Source organism: Oratosquilla oratoria, chromosome 43, assembly GCF_046742065.1.
Source record: "Oratosquilla oratoria isolate Oo_2021 chromosome 43, ASM4674206v1, whole genome shotgun sequence".
NCBI classification, from domain to species: domain Eukaryota; kingdom Metazoa; phylum Arthropoda; class Malacostraca; order Stomatopoda; family Squillidae; genus Oratosquilla; species Oratosquilla oratoria.
Window position 1 is genome coordinate 20,824,858 of NC_134819.1, and position 24,160 is coordinate 20,849,017.

General features: G+C 39.8%; 1 protein-coding gene across 1 annotated transcript; it reads left to right on the plus strand.

Annotated features, from left to right (window-relative positions):
• Positions 1-1,280: 1,280 nt before the first annotated feature.
• LOC143022105 (methenyltetrahydrofolate synthase domain-containing protein-like) lies at positions 1,281-23,581 on the plus strand. The gene is made up of 10 exons (XM_076180104.1): positions 1,281-1,363; positions 3,385-3,448; positions 4,956-5,059; positions 5,167-5,280; positions 5,627-5,828; positions 8,391-8,503; positions 9,414-9,604; positions 14,307-14,508; positions 14,681-14,877; positions 17,554-23,581. The coding sequence occupies exons 2-10, from the start codon at positions 3,406-3,408 to the stop codon at positions 18,170-18,172; spliced, it is 1,785 nt and encodes a 594-aa protein (XP_076036219.1). The 5' UTR covers positions 1,281-1,363; positions 3,385-3,405; the 3' UTR covers positions 18,173-23,581.
• The last annotated feature ends 579 nt before the right edge of the window (positions 23,582-24,160 follow it).

Sequence of the window (24,160 nt, forward strand, 5' to 3'; positions counted from 1 at the left end):
GGAATTGAGAACTTGCGTCCCACTCGGTCTTCCAGACCGGTTCACTGGTTTCTAAGACCAGTTCCGAGACTATATATATATACTAGTTCTGGTTTCCTAGACTGGTTCCCTTTTAAAAAGAATAATTTGACGAAGATATTAATAGCCTGGGTTGGCTGTCTTGGAGTGCCTACGTGGCATCTTTCTCTCTCAGACCACGTGAGTATGATCAAAACATCAAAAACGTTTTTGATCCCTTCTTTCCGATAGCGAGTAGGAATATATAAGTGACATACTAACATTTTTACATGTGTTTGTTGACGAATACAGTCCTTTTTATGGATTTCATTATAATTAATTTTAATTATTGCAATAGTAATTTAAAGATATTAGAGCTGGATGATGAATCAATTTCTAAGTACAGTACATCCAAAATTTTAGAGGGATAGCTTTTCTCTCTGACAATGGCATTCTGGGTAATTACTGGAAATGGATAGATAACAGGAGACAGAGGGCAAGAAACATTTTGGAATGAGGTGATAAACGGAATCCAACAAAGAACAGACTCCATGAATCAATTATAAGCACGGAAAATATTGACAAGTTTGAAACAAAACTGGATGTATTTTGGGAAGAGTATGATCAAAAGTATAAGTATAGTGGGTAACGTTCCTGTTTCGGAACGTGGAGAGCCCTGGTTCGATCCCCGGTAAGTGCATAAGTACTTTCATGCCTTTCTAACCCCTCCCCAAAACGGCAGCCATCAGAGGTACGCTAGATCAGTGTCGCATATATATGCTAGCACCTAATCAGTATGATCAAACTGATTGCACTGATTTCAGACTTCATTCACAACCACAGCCATTCCAACATACAGAAAAGATCACAAACACTTTCATCATACAACCTTACCAAACAGGATTAAACCACCGGCCGTGATGAGGTACAGAATACACATCCCTCATAGGTTCTCAGTGGAGATCATCTCAGCTGTGTCAGTAATGACGGAATGATTTCAAACATACATTCAAACATAGGATGAATATGTCCACCACACATTACCAGTAATCTAGTAAACCTGAAGCCACAGGCTTTATAAGTCTCTTCCAGAAGAACTAGAAGTATCTGGAAGCGTATCTTGTGTATCTTTGAATGAAGCGCCAGTTCGATTGAATAAATCGTCAGTTTTACTTTTAATATATTTCAGACAATGTCAACAGGCCGCATTAGCACGTAAATTTAAGATGTTTTAGGAAATACTAAATGTAACATTAGCAGGTGTGAAATATAAGAAATTGTATGATTCTAATAGGAATGTATCAAAGTCCAGTCATGATCGCAGGTCGTGGGATTGTGCGAGAATAGTAGGAACTGTGTCGACTGAGTAAGTGTAATAATAGAGATTTTTTCATGGTATGTTCGTTATCACTCTTTGACATATATTTTAATTGAATGAAGGGTGGACTGTGCAAGTGCTCCTCTCATGGTATAAATGGATATTTCTGAATAAAGTGTAGAAATGGGTGTGTCTTTGAAAAGCCACATACGTCGTTCGTGGTAACATGAGATTCACGTTTTCTATGGTCACATGTAAACAAATTCCCTCGGATTACATGTACTGTATTTCAAAGCTTGCAATATAAGCGTGGACTTAGTTTGTATATTAGTGAAAGTATCCAGTGAAAGTGCCCCCCTTTTAATATGGCGGACTTGAAAAAAAATAATATGGCCGTAAACCAGCTATTGAGACAAGTGGAGTGCTTGAAGAAGAAAGTGGTGTTTGGGAAGGAGGCTAAATGTGGAATGGGTGGTGGTCATCAGCCAAGCATTCCTGTACAAAACCATTTGGATTACTCAGATCGAGCACTATTAAAACTGAAGGCAATAGAGGAAGGGGTGATGACGTTACAGAATGATTTATGTCATACTACCAATGTTAGTAATAACGATGATTACAACAAACCATTTTTAATTGAACCCCACAATGATCCAGACAAATTGCAGTGTTCTATTGCAAAGAAAATTTCAAAAGAAGTTGAAAGCATAAAACTTCAGTTCAGTGACCTTAAGATAGGGGGAGTGCAGGCATTGAGTAAATTAGAGCAAGAGGAAAAGGAATTATCAACGGAGATTGAGAGTCTTTTCGGACAAATGCTGAAATATCAGAGAGATCATCATCATAACAGTCCATCAGAATGTAAAACCACTGTAGATGGTATGTTCCCACAGTCTTTGTGTTCCGACATGTGGGACAAGAAAGAACTTTTTATTTCTCTCCACATGTGTAAGAAATATAGCAGTGATAAGAAAAGATTAGAAGAATTGCATAAGTCTTTCCCCAATAAAACCAAGGAGGAACTGCAAGCACTCTTAAAAATCTTCCATGATAACATGAAAGTAGAGATGGAAAAGAAAATGTTAATACAGAAATGGAGGGAGGAGAAGGAAATTCAGAAAGAAAGCAGTAGTAACTCAATGACAGCAGAGAAGATTATAGAAGAAAGGAGGCAGGAAAAAGAGCGGAAGAAGAAGGAGAGAAAATTGGCTCTTGAGCAGAAAGAAAAGAGAATTAAGGTAACACAATGGAGGTTAGAGCAGAAGGAAGGAGAGAAATTTGAAAAATCTCCCAAGAAAAGTAAAAGTCAAGCATACACAGAAGAGGAAAGGAAGCAAATTGCAATCAAATTACAGCAGTATGCTCTAGCCAAGACTAGATATGAACTAGTAAATTCAAAGAAAGATGATACAAGGAATGTTAGTATTGATTTGTCCAAATTAAAGGAAAGAGATGCTGCGCACATAAGCAAATTGAAGGAAAAGAAGGAAGCTAAGTTACAAGAACAAAAAAAGACTGAGGAAACATTAAATAGACTGAGGGAACAAGTACAGGTGAAGGCAGTAAGAGATGTAGGCAGATTACTTCAGCCAACAACAAGCCTCAGACTTAGGCAACAAACTAAGGACAAAGAGAGAGAAATTAATGGGAGATACACCATCAATTGTATTGACAATATTCCAAAGCTGAGGATCCCGGGTTGGAGAGAAGATTATTAACACTGTGCCTAATTGGTTTATTATCGCAATATCTAGCTTTTAGGCTAGCTCTTGATTATTGGACTACAAATTGGTAAGAGGAAAAAAGCTCAAAGTAATATGATGATTAGGTATATTACATTGTATGTGTTACACATAAATTTTAACTTTAGAAGAGTATTAATGAGGCAACATTATTTAATTTGGCAAGATTTATAACATCTTTTTAAACAATCCAGGATTCAAGGTAAATTGGAAATTGTACACTTGCTTATAGTGTATCCAGTGCTTCTACATATAAATCGTATGCTTATCACCCATTTAATTTCTAATTTTAGTTCCTTGTTCTATATTAATTATTTTTAATTGCAGGGTTTTCAGTAAGACTCAAATATGTTTACTTCATTAGGAGGGATACAGATTGCTGACATTCCTTGTGAGTATTTTTTTCATGTATTGTATTTCCCTTTGACATGATGAGTTTCCCTTGGTTAAATAAATTAGAATAAGGTCCTTCTCTAATCAAGTTCAACTGTTTCCTCCACCTTTTCACACAAGGAGAATGGAAACATGATGACTGCTCCCCTCCTATTTCTTTCAGCCAGTGACATAGAAACAGTCCCACAATAATACAGTATAGACAACAACCCAAAATTCCCTCCTTGAGAGAATTATGGGAGGACCTGAGGAACAATGTCTGACTGGTTCACTTTGATAAAGAGGAGAAGTATGAATGAACCAGTCGAAAATTAAATGAATATTTTAGAAAGAAGCATAGGCCAACAAATGGGAATTAATGAATCATTAGCAGCATTAGTCCATAATCTAACCATTAGGAACCATGGTACTCCCACATTGAAGGCTAAAGACATTGATAATCTGAAAACTGAACATTTATGTGGGTTAAAAGCTTTATCCAGATTAGATATCTTTATTGAGCAAATGGAAGTCAGCACTGATGACAGTCAAAAGAATCCAAATAATAAAGGCTAGAATGGGTTTTGAATTGTGGAGGTCAATATCAGGAAAATGTTCCGCATGTTCATTTAGTCAGAGTTGACATTCACAAATTATGCTGGTAACTGGCCTAGACATCCCACAGTATGGTCTCTGGTTTGATACAGTCATCCCCAATGATTCTTAGAAGGTATTTGGTATTAAAGATATTTAGGTGCCTCTTCAAGTCGGTATTCACTGCCCATGTATCACAGCCATACAGCGAGACAGGAAGCACAACTGACTTAAATATTCAGATCTTAGTCCTCGTGCATAGATATCGACAGTGCCAATGATTCTGGTTGAGTGCCTCCATAACCCAGTAGGTAGTGCTAATCCTTTAAAGGATTGATGGTAACAGTGATAAGAATAACAGTAATAACAATTGTTACCTCAGCTTTCACTGAATGAAAACTTGCAGCCCCACATGACTCTCCTCTGATTTCTCATTGAAGAAGAATTGAGACTCTTGGTTGTGTTGTGTTAACATGGAATGTTTCTATGTTACTGGCTTATGATAGTTGAAGTAGGGGACCAGTCATACAATATCAACTCTCCTTATGTGAAAAAGTGGAAGAAATACAGCTGGAGTTGATAGATTTCTTGTGTCTTATCCAGAGACCAAATGTCAGCTTTTGTGGGCCTCACCTCCAGATGGAGTGAAGGTATTGACAGGTTTTGAAGATAGGCAGGAAGGAGATGATTCTCTCAGATGACTGTGTCACAGGACCACCACTTGCAAGTCCTTTTATTGATCCCTTGACTGCACACAATTATGCAGTCAATTTCCTATGTGATGCAATAATTGGAACTCCCTGTACTTGTATTATAGGATATTCTTTTGACTTTGAATTTCTTGAAAATTGGTAATAATCTCTTCCTTTACAGTGAAGAATACACAGAATTTTATATCCTTGAAATTATAATTTTTTTTCTGTTTTCTTTAGCATTGACCAAACATGACATTCGAGAAACAGTATGGACCTTCCTGGAAAAAAATGACTTGGCCAATTTTCCTCGCCCTGTTAAGCATAGGATACCCAACTTTAAGGTGATTTCCTGTCAAATTGGGTGATATTTTGATTTATACTTATTTATGTTTAAATAGGGATCATTTTCTGTATTTGAAGTCTAACAGAAGATTTTGCCATCTTTTAGGGTGCTGCAGATGCGGGTCACCGAGCAGCTGACCTGGAATGTTTCAGGAATGCAAATACAGTTAAAGTAGATCCTGATAAACCACAAGAGGAAGTGAGATTTTTGGCATTAGAGGTAAATTTTAAGAATTTGTTTCAGTTACCAGTTACTTTATTTTATGAAGTAATATTAAAGTTGTTACTTTATTTTATAAAGTAATATTGAAGTTGTTACTTTATTTTATAAATTGATATTAAAGTTGTTACTTCATTTTATAAAGTAATATTGAAGTTGTTACTTTATTTTTTTAAGTAATAATGAAGGTGTTACTTTATTTTATAAAGTAATATTGAACCAGTACCTTTAAAAAGATTTACTGTTTGTACCCTCTTACCATTTATTTTTAAAAATTGTATATACAGGCTAGGAAAATATTATTGATGCCAACCCTACCATTTATTTTTGAAAATTGTATATACAGGCTAGGAAAACATTATTGGTGCCAACGCCTCGGTTACGTCATGGCTTATTCAACCGCCTAGAACCACCATCACAGTCCAAAGAAAGTTTAAGGACTTGCTCGCAGTCAGAAGGAGTTACGAAATATTCTGTGCCTGTTGGATTGGATGCTGCAGTAAAAGTGGACCTCATCTTTGTAGGTTCTGTAGCTGTATCAAAAACAGGTCAGTGTTGTGTCACTGTTGTATTTACATAATACTTCTAGTTGGAAATCATTATTCCAAATATATATACATACATATACCAATGGGGGGAAGTGGATTTATGCTTTTGACTTTGGCTAGCTCCCTTGTAAGGGGGGAAAGGCCAGTGGTATGTGTGTATTTACCTAGTTGTAATATACGGGAGGGGAGCTATGTTCGTGGTGACCCGTCTTTGTATCTCTCCGCATCAAATTTTATCTTAAAATCTTGTATAGTGTTAGCACATACCGTTTTGTTGTCTAATTTGTTCCATGTATTTATCGCTCTGTGTGGGAAACTGTTCCTTTTTAAGTTTTTTCTATAACTATCCTTTTTCAATTTTTTCCGTGTCCTCTTGTTTTACCGTTGTCCCACATTAATAGGTCGTTCCTGTCTAAAACTTCCATTCCTTTCATTATTCTGTAGATAGTTAACAAATCTCCTCTTTCTCCTCTTTGTTCCAGAGTTGGTAGGTTCAGTTTGGATAGTCTTTGCTCATATGTTAGTTCGGCGAGTGTCGGTGCTAGTTTTGTTGTCGCTCTTTGTAATCTTTCTAGTTTCTTAATATTCTTTTTGGTACTGGGTGTCCAAAGTGATGCTGCGTACTCGAGTTTTGGTCTTATTAGTGTAGTAAGTATTTTCCTTATCATTTCTTCGTCCATATAGGTAAATGCCACTTTGATTGCTCTCAATAAGTTGTAGGTTTCTCCGAACATCTTGTTTATATGCTTATCTGGTTTCATGTCCTTTCCAATCATCACTCCAAGATCTTTTTCATAGTTTGTTTTATTTATTTTTTCTTCCCCAATTCTGTAATCTTTTGATATTCTATTTTTACTCTTTCCAAATTCCATTATGCTGCATTTCTTAATATTGAATTTTACTTCCCACTTTTGAGTCCAATTCCATATTGTGTCCAGATCTTGTTGCAATGAGTTGCAGTCCTCTTCCATTTTTACCTTCTTAAGTAATTTTGCATCATCTGCAAAAAAAATTATATAGCACTCCACGCCTTCATTCATGTCATTAATGTATACAGCGAACATGATCGGGGCCAGTACTGATCCTTGCGGGACCCCGCTTTTTACTTCTTCCCAGTTGGAGAATTTTTCTCTAATTACAACTCTCATTTTCCTCTCAATCAGAAAGTCTCATCCATTCCAATAATTTTCCTCTGATGCCACCTTTTGACTCTATCTTATTTATTAGTTTCCTATGAGGTACCTTATCGAATGCCTTTTGCAGGTCCAGAAAAGCACAGTCTGCCCATCCATCTCTTTCTTCTATTATGTCTACTAATCTTGAGTAAAAGCAAATCAGATTTGTTGTACAGGATCTCCCTTGTCTAAATCCAAATTTATTTGGGTTCAGTATAGATTTTTCTTCCAGGTACTTAACCCATCTGTTTTTGATCACTCTTTCACAAATTTTTGCTATTGTGCTTGTTAGTGAGACCGGTCTGTAGTTAGATGGATCTTCCTTATCATACATACATACATACATACATATACCAAGGCTTTTCCCCCTTTCAAGGGAGGTAGCCAAAAAGGGAAAGACATAAAAACACTCCCACCCATTTCATCCCTAAATACACTCCACACCCCTCCCACCCTCCCTCTCATCTGAGCACCTCCTGGATGACGGGTCATCCCTGCACCTTGCCCACCGCCCTGGGTCAGAAGCAGTGTCGCAAGACACAGCACATCCACAGCAAGGCCGCTTCATTTAATCGGCGACCCCCCCCTCTCCGTCCCCCCTTGCATATAAGGAGAGGATGGGGAGAAATCCCTTTGGGCTGCGTCAAAATTTGCTCACACATACTACCTCACCCCCCACCCCCCCTGCCCATTCCTCCTCATGCAATGACAACATCATCCATATACAACCGTTCTCCACTCACCTCTGTCTTCCGTCCTCTCCCTTCCTTCCTCAACAGACATTCCCCTCTTCCCCAAAGCCCCCTTCACCCCATCCATCCACCTCATCCTAGGACGTCCCCTCATGTTCACTCCCTCCACATCTGCCTTCCATACCTCTTTTACTAGTCTTTCATCATTCATTCTTTCCATGTGTCCAAACCATCCTAATATTCTTTCATTAACCCTATCTCCCAGCTCCTTTTCCACCCCTGTTCTCCTCCTCACCTCCTCATTTCTCACTCTATCCAGCCTAGTAACCCCCACCATACTTCTCAGACACCTCATCTCAAACACATTCAAACTCCTTCTCTCTTCTTCTCTTATGTTCCATGTTTCTGCCCTCTTCCTTATCACCGCCCTTATGAATTGGTACAATGTTTGCTTTTTTCCAGTCCAATGGTACTTTTCCTTCTTTAAGTGATGATTTAATTATATCATATATTTTGTCAGTTAATTCTTCCTTGCATTCTTTCAGTATCCAGTTTGCTATTCCGTGTGTGTGTGTGTGTATATATATATATATATATATATATATATATATATATATATACACACACATACACAAATATAGTTAGAAGATGTTTTTAAAATTTGAAATGTGAAATAAATAGGTGATGGTTTCCAGGTAAAAGGATTGGCAAAGGAGAAGGATTTGCAGACTTGGAGTATGGAATGATGAGACTAATGGAAGCAGTCACAGAGCACACCATTGTGGTCACAACTGTTCATGACTGTCAGGTCTGTCTATTGTCTATAAAATGTACTTTTTTTTTATTAATGAAAGGGAGAAAGTCATTGAGGGAGTGGAAATTAATTGTTTGAAGGAATCCATTGATGTAAGGGACGTCATATTCAGATTTTTTTTTCTTTCTTTATTTACCAAGAAATAGGGATACGAGTCAATTTTTAGCACAAAAATTTACACAACTTTTTTTTTTCCCTTTTGGGTTAAAAAAATCAATGTGTACATGAATAAAGTGATATGGGAGGTAGATGTAAGGGTCAAGGGTGAATGGAGAATGGCTGTTTATAGATGATACTTTTAATGCAAGGATGGGAGGGGGTGGGGGATGAGGGGAGTAGGGTGTGGTTAAATGTGAATGATATTTTGATGCAGCCCGAAGGGATTTCTCCACATCTTCTCTTTTTCTGCATGAGAGGATAGAGAAGGGGGGGGGTTGCAAATTATGTGAAGCAGCCCTGCTGTGGATGTACTATTGCTTCTGACCCAGGGGAGTGGGTAGGATACATGGATGACACATCATCCACAAGGAGCTGAGATGAGAGGGAAAAAAGGTTGGTGGATGGAAATGGAATGGCTGGGAGTGGGTACATGTCTTTTGACTTGGCTACCTCTCTTTAAGGGGGGAAAAGTCTTTGGTATGTAGATAGATATTATTATTATCATTATTATATATATATATATATATAAAATGCAAAAAATACAGGGAAATAAAGTTCGGAATACTGAATAATTTGTCTATTACAACATCCCCAGAGTACTCTGAGGATGTCATAATAGACGAAAACATTTAGTATTCCAAATTTTATTTCCTTGTAATTTCTGCATGATCATTTAGTCACGCATTTTTATGATTATTTTTGCAATGTATATATATATATGTATGCATGTATATTACTGGTACAGGTGTTTGATGAACTCCCCAGTGGGCTCTTCGGCAAACATGATGTCCCAGTTGACATCATAGTTACTCCAACTGAAGTCATAACCGTTACTCAAAAGTTACCAAAACCAGATGGTATATATTGGGATATACTCACCCCAGAAAAATTAAGGCAAATTCCCATCCTGCGTATCTTACGAGAAAGGGAGCAAAGGTGAGTACTTGAGCATGAGAATTTGTTTATATGGTTTTGAATTGCAGGAGGTTTCCCTTTGCTAAAAATAATTGATCAGTGGCACTAGAAGAGATACATAACAGGTAAATAGCAGCAATAAGATTAATTGAGATTGGTCTTTTGATGTTCAACGAGTTTCACTTGGTTGAAGCCAGAACAGATATGTAACCCTTGAGTAACAGTGAAATTGTTCTAGTTCTGGTCGGGTTCTAGTCAATTATAACCTCAAGTTTCACAAAGTGGAAAACTCGCAGCCCCACAGTGGCTGGCAATGGTCCTTGGAACCTCCCATAGATCTCTCTGAGAAGAAACTTGTGACTGTTGTCTATGTTGTATCAGTGTATTTCCCTAATTGTAGTACTGTATACAGGAAAGGAACAACATCCATTGCATCCAATCTCCTATTCCTCAGTTTTATCATATCTAGTCTCAAATTCATGTATAGTTCTAACTTAATCTATATCCTTGATTTCTAATTTTCATATTTAGATTTTAATTCATGTATTGTTCCAGCTTGAGTTATATCACCTTCCAAGCTATTCAAAGTATTTATGCATCTCTATGAAAAACCGAAATGATGTGTGACTCTGGTCCGTAGGGGTGCCCCATATAGACCCTAAAGTATCAACTGCATGCTACTTTGCCACAATAACATGCAGCCAATACCCCAGATGGGGGTATGTATGTATGTATGTATATATGTAAAACCATATTGTTACACATCCTTTAGACGTGTGGTCTTTTTTAATTTGTTCTCATGATCTCTTTAAGCCCTCCTATCCTTAAGCAAGAGATTTCTTCCGCCCATGTAATCTATTCCCTTTGGTGACCTGAATATTGGAACTGTTTCTGTGTCACTGGCTCTTCCCTGTTCCACACATTCAACAGATTCCTCAATGTAATTCCCTCAGACCTGTAATATGTCTTCTCCAAGTCCTTGAACACCAAACTTACATAACATTTGCTAAATACACACTAGTCAACAAAGAGCATACCAATTTAAGTCAAGTGCTGGGGTAGGACATGTACATAAATACATATACATACATACATATACCAAGGCTTTTTCCCCCTTACAAGGGGGGTAGCCAAAAAGGAAAAGGCATAAAATAATTTCCACCCATTCCATCCCTGAAAACACTCCACACCCCTCCACCCTCCCTCTCATCTTAACACCTCCTGGATGACGGGTCATCCCTGCACCCTGTCCACCGCCCTGGGTCAGAAGCAGTGTCGCAAGACGCAGCACATCCACAACAAGGCCGCTTCATTAAATTGGCGACCCCCCCTCTCCGTCCCCCAATGCATGAAAGGAGAAGACGGGGAGAAATCCCTTCGGGCTGCGTCAAATTTTGCTCACACATACTACCTCACCCCCCATCCCCCCACCCATTCCACCTCATGCAATCACAACATCATCCATATACAACCATTCTCCATTCACCCCTGTCTTCAGTCCTCTCCCGTCCTTCCTCAACAGACATTCCCCTCTTCCCCAAAGCCCCCTTCACCCTATCCATCCACCTCATCCTAGGATGTCCCCTCATCTTCACTCCCTCCACATCTGCCTTCCATACCTCTTTTACTAGTCTTTCTTCACTCATTCTTTCCATGTGTCCAAACCATCCTAATACTCTTTCATCAACCCTATCTCCCAGCTCCTTTTCCATCCTTGTTCTCCTCCTGACCTCCTCATTTGTCACTCTATCTAGCCTAGTAACCCCCATCATACTTCTCAGACACCTCATCTCAAACACATTCAAACTCCTCTCTTCTTCTCTTATGTTCCATGTTTCTGCCCCATACAGTGCTGTTGGCACAATCACTCCTTCATACAGTCTCCTCTTAGCATCCATTCCCAAATGTCTATTCCTCATTACACTCTTTAATCCACCAAGGCATTTACTCGCTTCTCTCAATCTACATTCTACCTCCACCTTCACTCCACCTTTTCCTGCCACATTTACACCCAAGTATCTATAACTATCCACTTCCTCCAGTCGCTTTCCCTTAATGCTCACTTCCAGACTACTGCCACTTTCACCCCTTGTACATCTCATCACCTTACATTTACCCACATTTATCTTTAGCTTTCTTCTATCACATACTCTCCCAAACTCTGCCACCAACTTACTCAATCCCTCCTCCGATCCTGCCACAAGCCCAGTGTCGTCCGCAAACCACAGCCGACTCGCCTCCCACTTTTCTCCATTTTCTTTAACCATCTCCAATCCCAGACCCACCACCCTTGTATTTACCTCTCGCACCACCCCATCCATGTATAAGTTGAATAGCCAGGGCAACATAACGCTTCCTTGACGAAGTCCCACCTTTACCTCGAACCACTCACTCTCTCCATTTCCAATCCTGACACAAGCTCTACTACTCTCATAAAAACTCTTGACAGCTCCCAGAAGCTTTCCTCCTATCCCGTATATCTGCATAACCTCCCACAGTGCCTCTCTGTCTACCCTATCATAAGCCTTTTCCAGATCTATAAAGGCCCAAAAAACATCCTTCCCCTTTCCTATGGCCTTCTCACATATCTGTCTCAGCACAAAGATCTGATCTACACAACCTCTACCTGTCCTAAATCCACACTGTTCCTCACCAATTACTCCTTCTGTTCCTCTCCTAATCCTCTCAATCAAGATCCTCCCATAAGCCTTCCCAACTACACTTAACAAGCTAATGCCTCTGAAACTACTACATTCACACTTGTCCCCTTTTCCCTTGTAAAGAGGAACTATACAGGCACTCCTCCAGTCCTCTGGCACTCTACCCTCTCTCCAGCAAACATTAAATAACCTCACCAACCAGTCCACCATCACTGTACCTCCTTTTTTCAGACATTCTGCACGGCATCCATCCAGACCAGGTGCCTTACCTGCTTTCATCATCTTAACAACTGCCTTCACATCATCCTTCCTTATTTCTCCTCCATTCTTCTCACTCATCACTCTCATTTTCTTCGCATTTCCCACTGCAGCTATCTTTCCCTCCCTATCCTCTTTCACATTTAGCAACTCCCTAAAATATTCTGCCCATCTTCCCCTTACTGCCTTCTCTTCCATTATCATCTCTCCATCTGCACCTTTTACCTTTTCTTCTCTACTTGATTTGCCTCCTCTTCCTCTCTTAATTTCTTTCCAAAACATCTTTTTATTACTTTCAAAATTTTCTGTCATACTCTTACCCCATTTCACATCTGCTCTCCTCTTTGTCTCCTTTACCTTTTGCTTTACTTCTCTTTTCTTACATACATACATATATCAAAGGCTTTTTTCCCCCTTACACCAGAGGTAGCCAAAAAGAAAAAGGCATAGAAACCACTCCCACCCATTCCATCCCCTACATACTCCACTACCCTCCACCCTCTTCCCTCCCTCATACCAAAGGCTTTTTTTCCCATTATAAGGGAGGTAGCCAAAAATCAAAGGCATAAAAACCACTCCACCCCATTCCATCCCTAACATACTCCACTCCCCTCCATCCTGCAGGGATGACCCATCATCCAGGAGGTGCCAAGATAAGAGGGAGGGAAGAGGTAGGGCATGTGAATTACAAAATATGACAGAGGAACAGTTGTATTCATTAATGGTATACTGATGGTATTGGGAGAAAGTGTAGAACAGGTCAGCTTGTGATAGTTTATGTTATGAGAATGAATGACGGCAGAGATCGTGGAAGATGTCTTGAATCTGGTGCTTGAAATGAGAGCAAGTAGATCAAGAAAAGGTAGGAAGATGTTGAAAAAGTGAAAGTGTGCATGGGTGAAGAGTAAGGTGGAGAAATATATAGAACACTTGATCTATTGTCTCGGGTCTCTCCTGTAGGAAACCCATGGTTCCCAGGTAATCAGCAACAGCCACCAGACATGCCTGTAGGTCACTCAAAGAAGAAATATTGTGCTGTTGTCCAGGGATAGTGTGGGGCAGTGTGGGATGAGGTGCTCATAGTCTTTTGTGTGATGGTTGCATCTAGGGAATATGTGGGAATGATAGTTTGATGCTGCCCAAAGGGATTTCTGTCTTCTCTTTTTCTGCATGAGGGGACGGAGAGGGGTGTGGCCAATTAAATGAAACTGCCTCGCTGTGGATGTGCTGTGTCTTGCTACATTTGCAAGATGCAGGGATGACCCATCATCCAGTAAGAGCCAGGATAAGAGGGAGGGAGGGGGTGAGTGGGAGAGTAAGTGGGGATGAAATGGGTGGAAGTGGATTTTATGCCTTTGTTTTTTGGTTACCCCCCTTGTAAGGGGGAAAAAGCCGTTGGTATACGTATGTATTATTGCTATAGGAAGGGAAGCACTAGTAATTTGCAAAAAAAAAATTGTTTGCAAGGGGACTTACCACAGAATCCTCATAAGTAAGCCTAGCTGTATATTGGTTATTTTGTACAAATATTGTCCCTTTATTCTCTCATGCCACTTGACCTTGCACCTTGAATGTAGGTCATATATATTTTACTCTGAGTGCCACTTTATTAATTTAATCAACAAAAGGAAACCTCCACAGCCAGAATAAACTCTTTTTTTCAATTCTTAAATAGTTATTCAAGCTGTTCATATTTTATTTTGGTTACACAAAACTACTTTCCTAAGCTGAGGGAAGACATTAGTAATATTGATATATGTGTTTTAGATAAGAAAATAATCCTTTTGTTTTATAAACTTTGTCAGCCAAGGTAAAGATGTCACACTAGCTGCAGGTGTAGAATTTTATGAAGAAAGAAGTGGAGAATATGGTGGTGGACGAGGTGGTAGAGGTAGAGGAGGAAGAGGAAGAGGAAGGGGTGCCAGGAGAGGAGGACATAGATATTCCAATGAGAGTGAATTTCACGGCTACGATAGTGAAGACCACCCAAGATCACCAAATATTCAGGTATTAGACAGTGATGACTGTCTTAATTAGTGACTGATATTGAATCATGTATTAATTATTTTTTCCAACTTAGCACAAAAGAATAAATTTTTGTTAAATTTTGTGTATGTTATGATGATTTATGGAACTTAATTTGGGGGGCTAGTATAACTACAATTTTTGTCCATTACAGGTTACCATTAATGTAAACAAAAGAAACAAGATTGTCAGAAGGACAGTTGAGCAAACAACTAAAAAGGACCGTGTGGGTTCAGCTGACCCACTAGATATTGAATTCAGCGAGAATGCTGGAAGGACTCCAAAACATAGGAAGCCTAAACTGCCTATTACCTACTCAATATTTTTAGGCAAAGTCCCATCAAACTGCAGGTAGTTTGCAAAATATGTATATGTGTGTATATAAGAAGAGTGTAGTATTTTATAATGGAAAGTACACAAATTACATCAGTATTACTGAGGAAAACACATTCATTACCCTGCTCATTCTAACACTTTAGGGATGAAGGTTCATCATTGTCTCCCACTACAGTGCTAAGGTCAAAGGCAATGCAGTAAATTACAATGTCCTCAGAGCAAGGGCTGATAGCTGGAGCTGATTTATCCTCATTCCTTCATTATATACCTTCCTCCTCATTTACTATAAAAAACTTAGAGCAGACAAAAACATCCTATAGGCCAAATTATTCCTTCATCCATTCACTCCTATTGTTTACATTCTTGTCCTTGCATCCAGTTCACCCCCTTAACCCATCCATACCCTTCATTCTTGGTAATTTCAAATTCATGCCATCCATTTCTGTTTTCCACACTTCTTTAGCCACTCACGTTTATATCTTACCTTCTCCCTCTCCTGTTGAACAGACATTCCCCTTTTAAACAATGCCTCCTTCAGCCCCATCCATCCATGCCATTCTCAGTCTTCCCCTCAAGTTCACTCCATCCACCTATGCCTTCTACATGCTTTTTGCTAGTCTTTCTTCGTTCATTCTTTCTGTCCTTGTATTCTTTGATCAGCCTTATCTTCCAGTTTCCTTTCCATCTCCACTCTGTGCCTCACCTCCTTTCTTACACTATTCATCCTCATAACCCTCACCATACATCTCATACTTCTCCTTTCTGTCTCTCTTCCATGCCAAATCTCTATGTACCAAAAGGCTTCTTCCCCTTTCCATCCCATACAAGGGAGCCTTGGGTAAAAGGTGAATGTCTGTCTAATAGGGAAGTGAGAGGGCAAGAGATAGATATGGATGGAGAGTGGTTCTAAATGGGTAATAAATTGATATTGCTCAAAAGGATTTCGCCTCATCTTCTGTATTTACTCATGAGTGGACAAGAAGGGAGGGTTGCCATGTAAATGAAGCACAGGAGGTAAACCAGCTTCAGCTATTGGGCCCTGCTGTGGAGGTGCTGTGTCTTACTGCATTGTTGACCCAGGCAGTGGGTGGAGAGATGGCCCTTCATCAACAAGGAGCTAAATACATACATATACCAAAGGCTTTTTCCCCTACACAGGGGGTAGCCAAAAAGAAAAAGGCATAGAAACCACTCCTACCCATTCCATTTCCTATATATTCCACTTGAGTCATAAAGGCGACAAAAAATGGGATGGGGGATGGGATTAGGAGTCCTGCTACCTGTAGCTCCAAAAGGGGACATTCCTAAAAAAAAAAGGAGCTAAGTAAATAATAATAATAATAGTAACATTCAGATAGAAAAGGATGTGGGAGGGGGTTCAAGAAATTTTGCATGGTACAGAAGGGGAGACAATGTCAAGAGCTTGCCCTCATATCAGAAACAAATACAGGTATTCATCTATGTGTTCTTTTGGTTGTCGTGCAATTAGAAAATAGCGCAAATAGAAAATGGAGGGGATTCCCCATACACCTACCATGGGTATGGGAAGGCAGTGAAATCACAACTATCATGTCACAAAAATTAATTTATTTTGCTAATAAACACATACTGCATTAAGAATGAACATGTACCTATTTTACTACTATGATAATAAATATTAATGCAGTTAGGAATTAATGTAGCAGGAAAAGGTGGAGTGAAGGTGGAGGTAGAATGTAGATTGAGAGAAGCGAGTAAATGCCTTGGTGGATTAAAGAGTGTAATAAGGAATAGACATTTGGGAATGGATGCGAAGAGGAGACTGTATGAAGGAGTGATTGTGCCAACAGCACTGTATGGGGCAGAAACGTGGAACATAAGAGAAGAAGAGAGAAGGAGTTTGAATGTGTTTGAGATGAGGGTGTCTGAGAAGTATGGTGGGGGTTACTAGGCTGGATAGAGTGAGAAATGAGGAGGTGAGGAGGAGAACAGGGGTGAAAAAGGATTTGGGAGATAGGGTTGATGAAAGAATATTAGGATGGTTTGGACACATGGAAAGAATGAGTGAAGAAAGACAAGTAAAAGAGGTATGGAAGGCAGATGTGGAGGGAGTGAATATGAGGGGACGTCCTAGGATAAGGTGGATGGATGGGGTGAAGGGGGCTTTGGGGAAGAGGGGAATGTCTGTTGAGGAAGGAAGGGAGAGGACGGAAGACAGAGGTGAGTGGAGAATGGTTGTATATGGATGATGTTGTGATTGCATGAGTAAATTTTGACGCAGCCCAAAGGGATTTCTCCCCATCCTCTCCTTATATGCAAGGGGGGACGGAGAGGGGGGGTCGCCGATTAAATGAAGCGGCCTTGCTGTGGATGTGCTGTGTCTTGCGACACTGCTTCTGACCCAGGGCGGTGGGCAGGGTGCAGGGATGACCCGTCATCCAGGAGGTGCTCAGATGAGAGGGAGGGTGGGAGGGGTGTGGAGTGTATTTAAGGATGAAATGGGTGGGAGTGTTTTTATGCCTTTCCCTTATTGGCTACCTCCCTTGGAAGGGGGAAAAAGCCTTGGTATATGTATGTATGTATGTACAAAAAAAAAAGAATTATGTAGATATTTGTGAATATTTGGAGTTAGAGATTGATTAATTAACATCACTTCCTGTATACAGTACATGATGCCCTTTTTTCTTTTCTTCCTTACCCCTTTTTGTGCAGGGTACGTGACTTAAAGGATGCACTGCAGGGCCATGATGTACATCCTGTAGATATCTTATGGAGAGGCAAGCAGGGCTACGCATTTGCACGTTTCACTTCTCCTCTAGAAGAGTGTGATGTCACTTTACAGAAATTGGCAGGCCTGAAACTCGTTGACCAGCCCATCATAGTGGAAAAAGCAAAGGATAAGGCAGACATGAAAACAGAGACAGGGAAGATAGAGAACATAGTAGAAGCCAAAGCAGAAGATAGTGAGAAGGGAGTCACAGAGAGTCATCAGGGTGACATTCCTGTGGAAAGTGTTAGGGAGTCACAGCCGCAGCCACAGCTGCAGCCACAGCCGCAGCCACAGCTGCAGCCACAGCTGCAGCCACAGCCGCAGCCACAGCCGCAGCCACAGCTGCAGCCACAGCTGCAGCCACAGCCGCAGCCACAGCTGCAGCCACAGCCGCAGCCACAGCTGCAGCCACAGCCGCAGCCACAGCCACAGCCGCAGCCACAGCCGCAGCCACAGCGGCAGCAGCAGCCACAGCGGCAGCAGCAGCCGCAGCCACAGCCGCAGCTACAGCCGCAGCCGCAGCCGCAGCCGCAGCCACAGCCCCAGCCACAATCTGTCTGAAGTCCTGCAGCAGTCCATTTGTGCTGCCACAACATGTGTGTTTAGTCTCCTGTTGTTTTCATTGACAGTTTTGAAGAGACGCTTCACCAAACCCATGCATTTTGAAATGAATGATAATGAAAAGGTGTAGCTACTATTAACTATATGACTAACGAGACAGACTACTCATTATTTTTCTTTTTATTAACGAATCTGTGGTATAATATAGTGCCTGTATATTACTTTAAAACTTGCTCAGTCATTACCTTGTCAAAATAATTAGATTATCTTTGAAATTTTTCAAAGTTGTCAAGTGTGAAGGGAAAGTTCGTTATTATTTTTCCAAAGCTTTGTGTGGAATGCCCAGTGAAACTGGTTTTTCTCTTTCTAGTCTTTCTCTAGATAGTAATGTTTAAAGGCTGAGGTGATGTCATAAACTATTTTTGCAGTTCCAGTCCTAACCAGAATTTTATTTTTTCTTTCTAATTTTGTTGATCTGTGGAGAAATTTATTTGTTGTTGGATATTCTGAAATATATACATGTGTGTGTATATATAAATATATATATATACATATACAGACGCTCCTCTACTTACGTTCATTCGTTTTACGTTTTTTCAATTTTACGTTTGAACCGACTGTAAAAAAATGTTTGTAAAAAAAAAAATTGTTGAGTGAATTTTTGAGTTTAGCGCGCTCTCCGTAGTACGAGACGTTCAAACTATACTTATGCATGACGCTGCGTCCATTGTTTACATGGCACAAACGACAGACTGAACGTGCCTTGCCTCCTCCTCCTCCTCCTCCTCCCCCTCCTCCTCCTCCTCCTCCTCCTCCTCCTCCTCCCCCTCCTCCTCCTCCTCCTCCCCCTCCTCCTTCTCCTCCACCATCTCACTTTATGTTGCTTGAATTTAATTTATTTGAAATTAATATTATTATTTTACAATGTTATGTTTATGATTAATGATTTAGGGGTGTTTTATAAGATATGGTAATAGAATTTATGGATGTATAGTACAGTATGAATGGTCATACATTACTGGAACATACAGTAACAACTTACGTTCATTTTCACGTTACGTTTGGCCGTTCGGAACATAACTAAAACGTAAGTTGAGGAGCGTCTGTATATATATGCAAAATTGATGATGATGGTGATATGGTTTAATGTCACAAACTCCCTATTGGGAGGCTATAATGGTACCCCTTACAAAGGAGTTTGTAACATGGAATTTAATGAACCATGCCCTTTGTTTAACTTTGCCTATGGCAGGGTTCGAACCACCATCCCTTCGACCTTCGCCACAAGTAACAACACCATAACTCACTTAGCTAGCAAAGTTCCATTATGCAGAATTACCACATAGAAAAGAAACTTGAAGACGTTAAATACTTTTATATAATTGGAGCCTCAGATGTATTACATACTTAAGGGTATGAAAGTAGGTGATTATAAAACAAGAAATGCAGATAGAAGAAGAAAACAAGACAGGGGGGAGACATGTTCTCAAGAGTGACTAATGCATGAACTTACCTTCCTCTCTCTACCTGACACCACTAGGTTAACAGTCTGACGGATGCATCTGAACATTTAAATCATTTTACAATTTATCACATTTGAAATGTCCACAAGTCATGTTCATGTTCTTGGTATATGTGACTGAGAATAAACACAATTCAATCAAGTTTCTCTCAGGCAGACACATGGACCTCGTTATGATCATAGTCCTAGACCAATCAACGTGATGGTTATTTAATGCCCTAGACCAGTGGCTCTCAAACATTTTCATGAGTGACCTTATTTGGAACATTTCAATCATTTGTGACCCATAGTAAAGAGAAAATGTAGTGATATATAAACTTTATTTTGGAAAAAAAACGTGTACAGCTTTTCATTTACATAACTAAACTAGTGGGATCCATTGCACTTTTTTTTTCTTTCACAAAACAAAACTAACAGGATGCATAGTACTACTTTTCATACACAAAATTAAACATAGAGTCCATGGCACTACCATTCATTCACAAAACTAAATTAATAGAATCCATTGCACTTCTTTTCACTCACAAAACTGAAGTAATAGAATCCATGGCACTGGCTTTCATTCACAAAACTAAATTAATGGGATCCAAGGTGCTGCTTCTAATTTACCAGTTTGTCAAATAGTGGAAACATTGTTGTAAGGCTGTATCTCATATGCTCAGGGTTAAGCTTGTTCCTTGACTTCATCTTTATATAACTCAGAGCAACACTTTCACCACCTCAACTTGTACAATAGACTTCTCTTTCTTTACCTGAATCTGGAATTCAGAAAGAGATATTCTTTGAAAATGTCCTTCAACAACTTTTCATTTTGAACCTAAACAAGTTGCTCTGAGAGTCTTGGAATGTGTTCTGGCAGGTCTTCGACATTTATGATGAAAGGATTTCTCACCCATGACTGGGCTTGCATATGTTCTTCTGGAATTCACCTGTCAAACTCTGTCATCAAGTGTGGTACAATAAAACTTGGCATCATTCTGAAATGTCTGCCACAGTCGGGAAAGCTGCAGATCTCCCTCACTTAACATTGCTTAGTCACAATTTTAGTTTGCATTTGAAGGAAGACAAATTTTCTGCATCTCCAGCAATTGTTAAGCCAGGTCCACACTTCTTGTATTTCCACGTATCATATCATCTTTGTGTACCACCTAGTGATACGATACGGTGCAACTGGGTATTGTACCCATTTGTTGCATATCCATATACAGCAGGCAGATACGCAACAAGTGGGTACAATACCCTGTCGCACCATATCGTATCACTAAGTGGTATGCAATGATGATACGATATGTGGAAATGGAACAAGTGTGGACCCGGCTTTAGGTGGCCTTCCATGCTGATATTTAAATTGTTGAGTGCACCAAAAATGTCATTGAGATACCCCACTTGTAGGAGCCACATCTTGTTCATCAATTTGTTCACTAAGCCACATTTCTTTTAAATTAGGAAAATTTCCAACTCATCCTGAAGATCCAGTTGTCATTGTAGTACTTTTAGGCAGGTGTTTCCTCCCACACCTTCTGGATTGCAACTTTGAGCTTGGGGATTGTCACAGTATCCTGCTGACAAAGGTGGTGTTTCATTATCCCTCAGAGGTTCTCAATAGGGGAAATATTGGGTGATTGGCAAAGCCAGTCTTGGATATACTTGACCTCATTGTCAGAGAGCCACCTTTTGCCTACTCATGAGGTGTGGCAAGGAGCACCGTCCTTCTGCAGGATATTGCAGTTGGTTTTAGAAAAGCTGCTAAATTATACTTGAGTAGTTTTATATAAAACTCAAAGTTGATAGTTTGGTTCTTTGGAAGTATAACAAGATTTCCTAAATCATAGCCAAAGGCACCCCACACCATAAGATAGGGCAGGTGCTTAATAATGGTAACCGTCAAGCACAGGTCACACAGTGGTGCAGTGGGCAACTTTCACACACACTGGCTCCATTAGCAATTATGAGGGGGTTGACCCAAGCTTTCATATACATATACCCCCCCCTTACAACGGGGGGGTAGCCAAAAAAAAAAAAAAAAAGCATAGAAATCACTCCCACCCATCTCATTTCCCAATATTCCACTCCCCTCCACCCTCCTCCCTCCCTCCTATCTTGGCACCACCTGGTTTCACAGCTGTCACCTTAGAATATTCCAGCTTCTGGATATTCTCAAGAATTGTCCTGATGGCAAAGTTTCTGGAGAAGTTGGTAAAAGAAATCATGGGTCTTGTTCCAAGTTGCATATTTATTTCTGAATGATTTTGCAAATTCGCATCCTTCTCCCTGTAGCCCTAATGGGGACATTCCTAAAAAAAAAGCAAAAGTATGAGGGTCTGGGAGGAATTTTCCAACCAGAACCCAAAGGTTTGGGTCTTCTAATGTACATGGATGTGGTACAGATGAGAATAAAAGGGAAGAGATAAGCATTATGTTTGAAGGAGTGACACGAGTGGAAAAGGTGGTAAAGAAACTGATTGAACCAGGAACACTAATGTAATTCATGTTCTGGTTCAACCTCAGTTTCCTTAACACTTTTTCCACTCGGTATGTTTGTGAGAAGATAGATGTGTTGGCAATGAATGAAACTATGTTGAAAGGGAGGGGTGAGTTTGAGTTTGGGAGTAGTTGGGAGGATCTCAGGAGTGAAGAGAGGACAAGGGAGAGAAGGGGTGGCTATACTAGTGAGTGAAGAGATAAGTAAGCGAGTGGTGGAGTAGAAGGATGTTTCAAGGTTAATGTGGATGAAGGTGAAACTGGGGAGATGTGGGTTTTTGTAAATGCATATGGGCCTGGTAGTGAGAAAAGTGTAGAGGAAAGGGAGACTATTTTGGATAGATTTAAATGAATGCATAGAGGGTTTAGGGAGAAATGTCAATGTAGTAGTATTGGAAGACCTTAATGCGGGAGGAAAGGAATTAATAGACAGAGTGATTGAGAAGTGTGGAGTTCCAGGAAAAAATTGTGGATAGTTGATGGTGGACATGTGTCTAGAGAGTTAATGATAGCAAATACAGTGTTTAGGAAGCATAAGTACACATAGGAGTGGGTGATGGATGGAAGGGTGGTAGATAGGGCTTTAATGGGCTATATAGTGGTAACCAGGAGAATATATCAAAGGCTCTTTCTCTTTCCCCCTTACAAGGGAGGTAGCCAAGAAACTATGTATATATACATTATATATATACACATATATTATGAGGTTTTATGATTTGAATAATTTAGTAGTTAACCTAATCACCAGTGTTTTTGGGAATGTGATATTTTTAGTGATATGTTATGGACTTCAATTTGTTATTCCTATACAGGATCAGAGTTGCTAGCAGGTCTAGATCCAGTCATGCATTGGAGCTTTAGCACTGGTGATAATAAATTATGTGAGGACAATTTCTATAACCATGGAATGTATTGAATCAATATGACAAATATGTTTCTCCATGTATAGCATTTTTGATCCAGTCCCTGCTTGCACATATTCAGGTACACCTAGGTGTATAGTTGAATTATATTCACTGGAATTACATGCTTATTGTTGATAGCCATCAGTTTATTGATACTGTTTTTCAAGTCTGCAAGTCTTGACCCTTTCAGTCCTGAGTCTTCTTACAGTTCAGTATTGTTATCCAAAACAAAATTAAAAATGTAGAGATTGAATCATGGTTTGAACTGGATAATCAATGCATGTTTGACTTTTGTTTTGAGCTCATTTTGGTAATGTTTTATGGTGTAAAAACAAAAGCTAGAATGTATTATTGCATTGAAGGGGTTAGGCTAATGATGAAATTGCTATGTGGGCTTTTACCACATCACCAAAGTCCAACTGTGTACAAAGCATCTATTTGTATTGGTGCTATGCAGCTAGATTTCTATTGTATTTTTGAAGAATAGAGATGTTTAGAGTATTTTTGTCTTAATAGAAATCCTTTTTATAAACTGATGGCAGAGAATGTTGAACAACCCAGAACATCCAGCTATTGGGGATCAAAAGATTGTACAGTGGTGTCCCCCAAGGAGCAACACTTTCATGTACATTATTTAACCTCTTCATGAGGGACTATCCCCACCCCACCCCCCATTCTGGTTCCAGCGCATAACATCAAAGCTGTCACCAATACTGATAACCTGACAATAATGCCATCTATTGACTGCACCCAGTGTGTTGTGGGAGGAGTTTAACAAAAACCCACCAAAACCTCAGCCAATAGTGAGAGGAACTACCTGACTTATGGGACACAATTCATAAGCTATAGCCAAATTTTGGAAATATCATCCTCGCGCTGGTACGCCATCTATTGAGTGCACCCAGTGTGTTGTGGGAGGCACTAACAAAAGCCCACCAGAACCTCAGCCAATAGTGAGAGGAACTATCCGACTTATGGGACACTATTGATAAGCGAAATCCAAATTTTGGATAAATCTTCGCGCTGGTGCTTAAATATACACAATAACACCATCTATTGAGTGCACCCAGTGCACTGTGG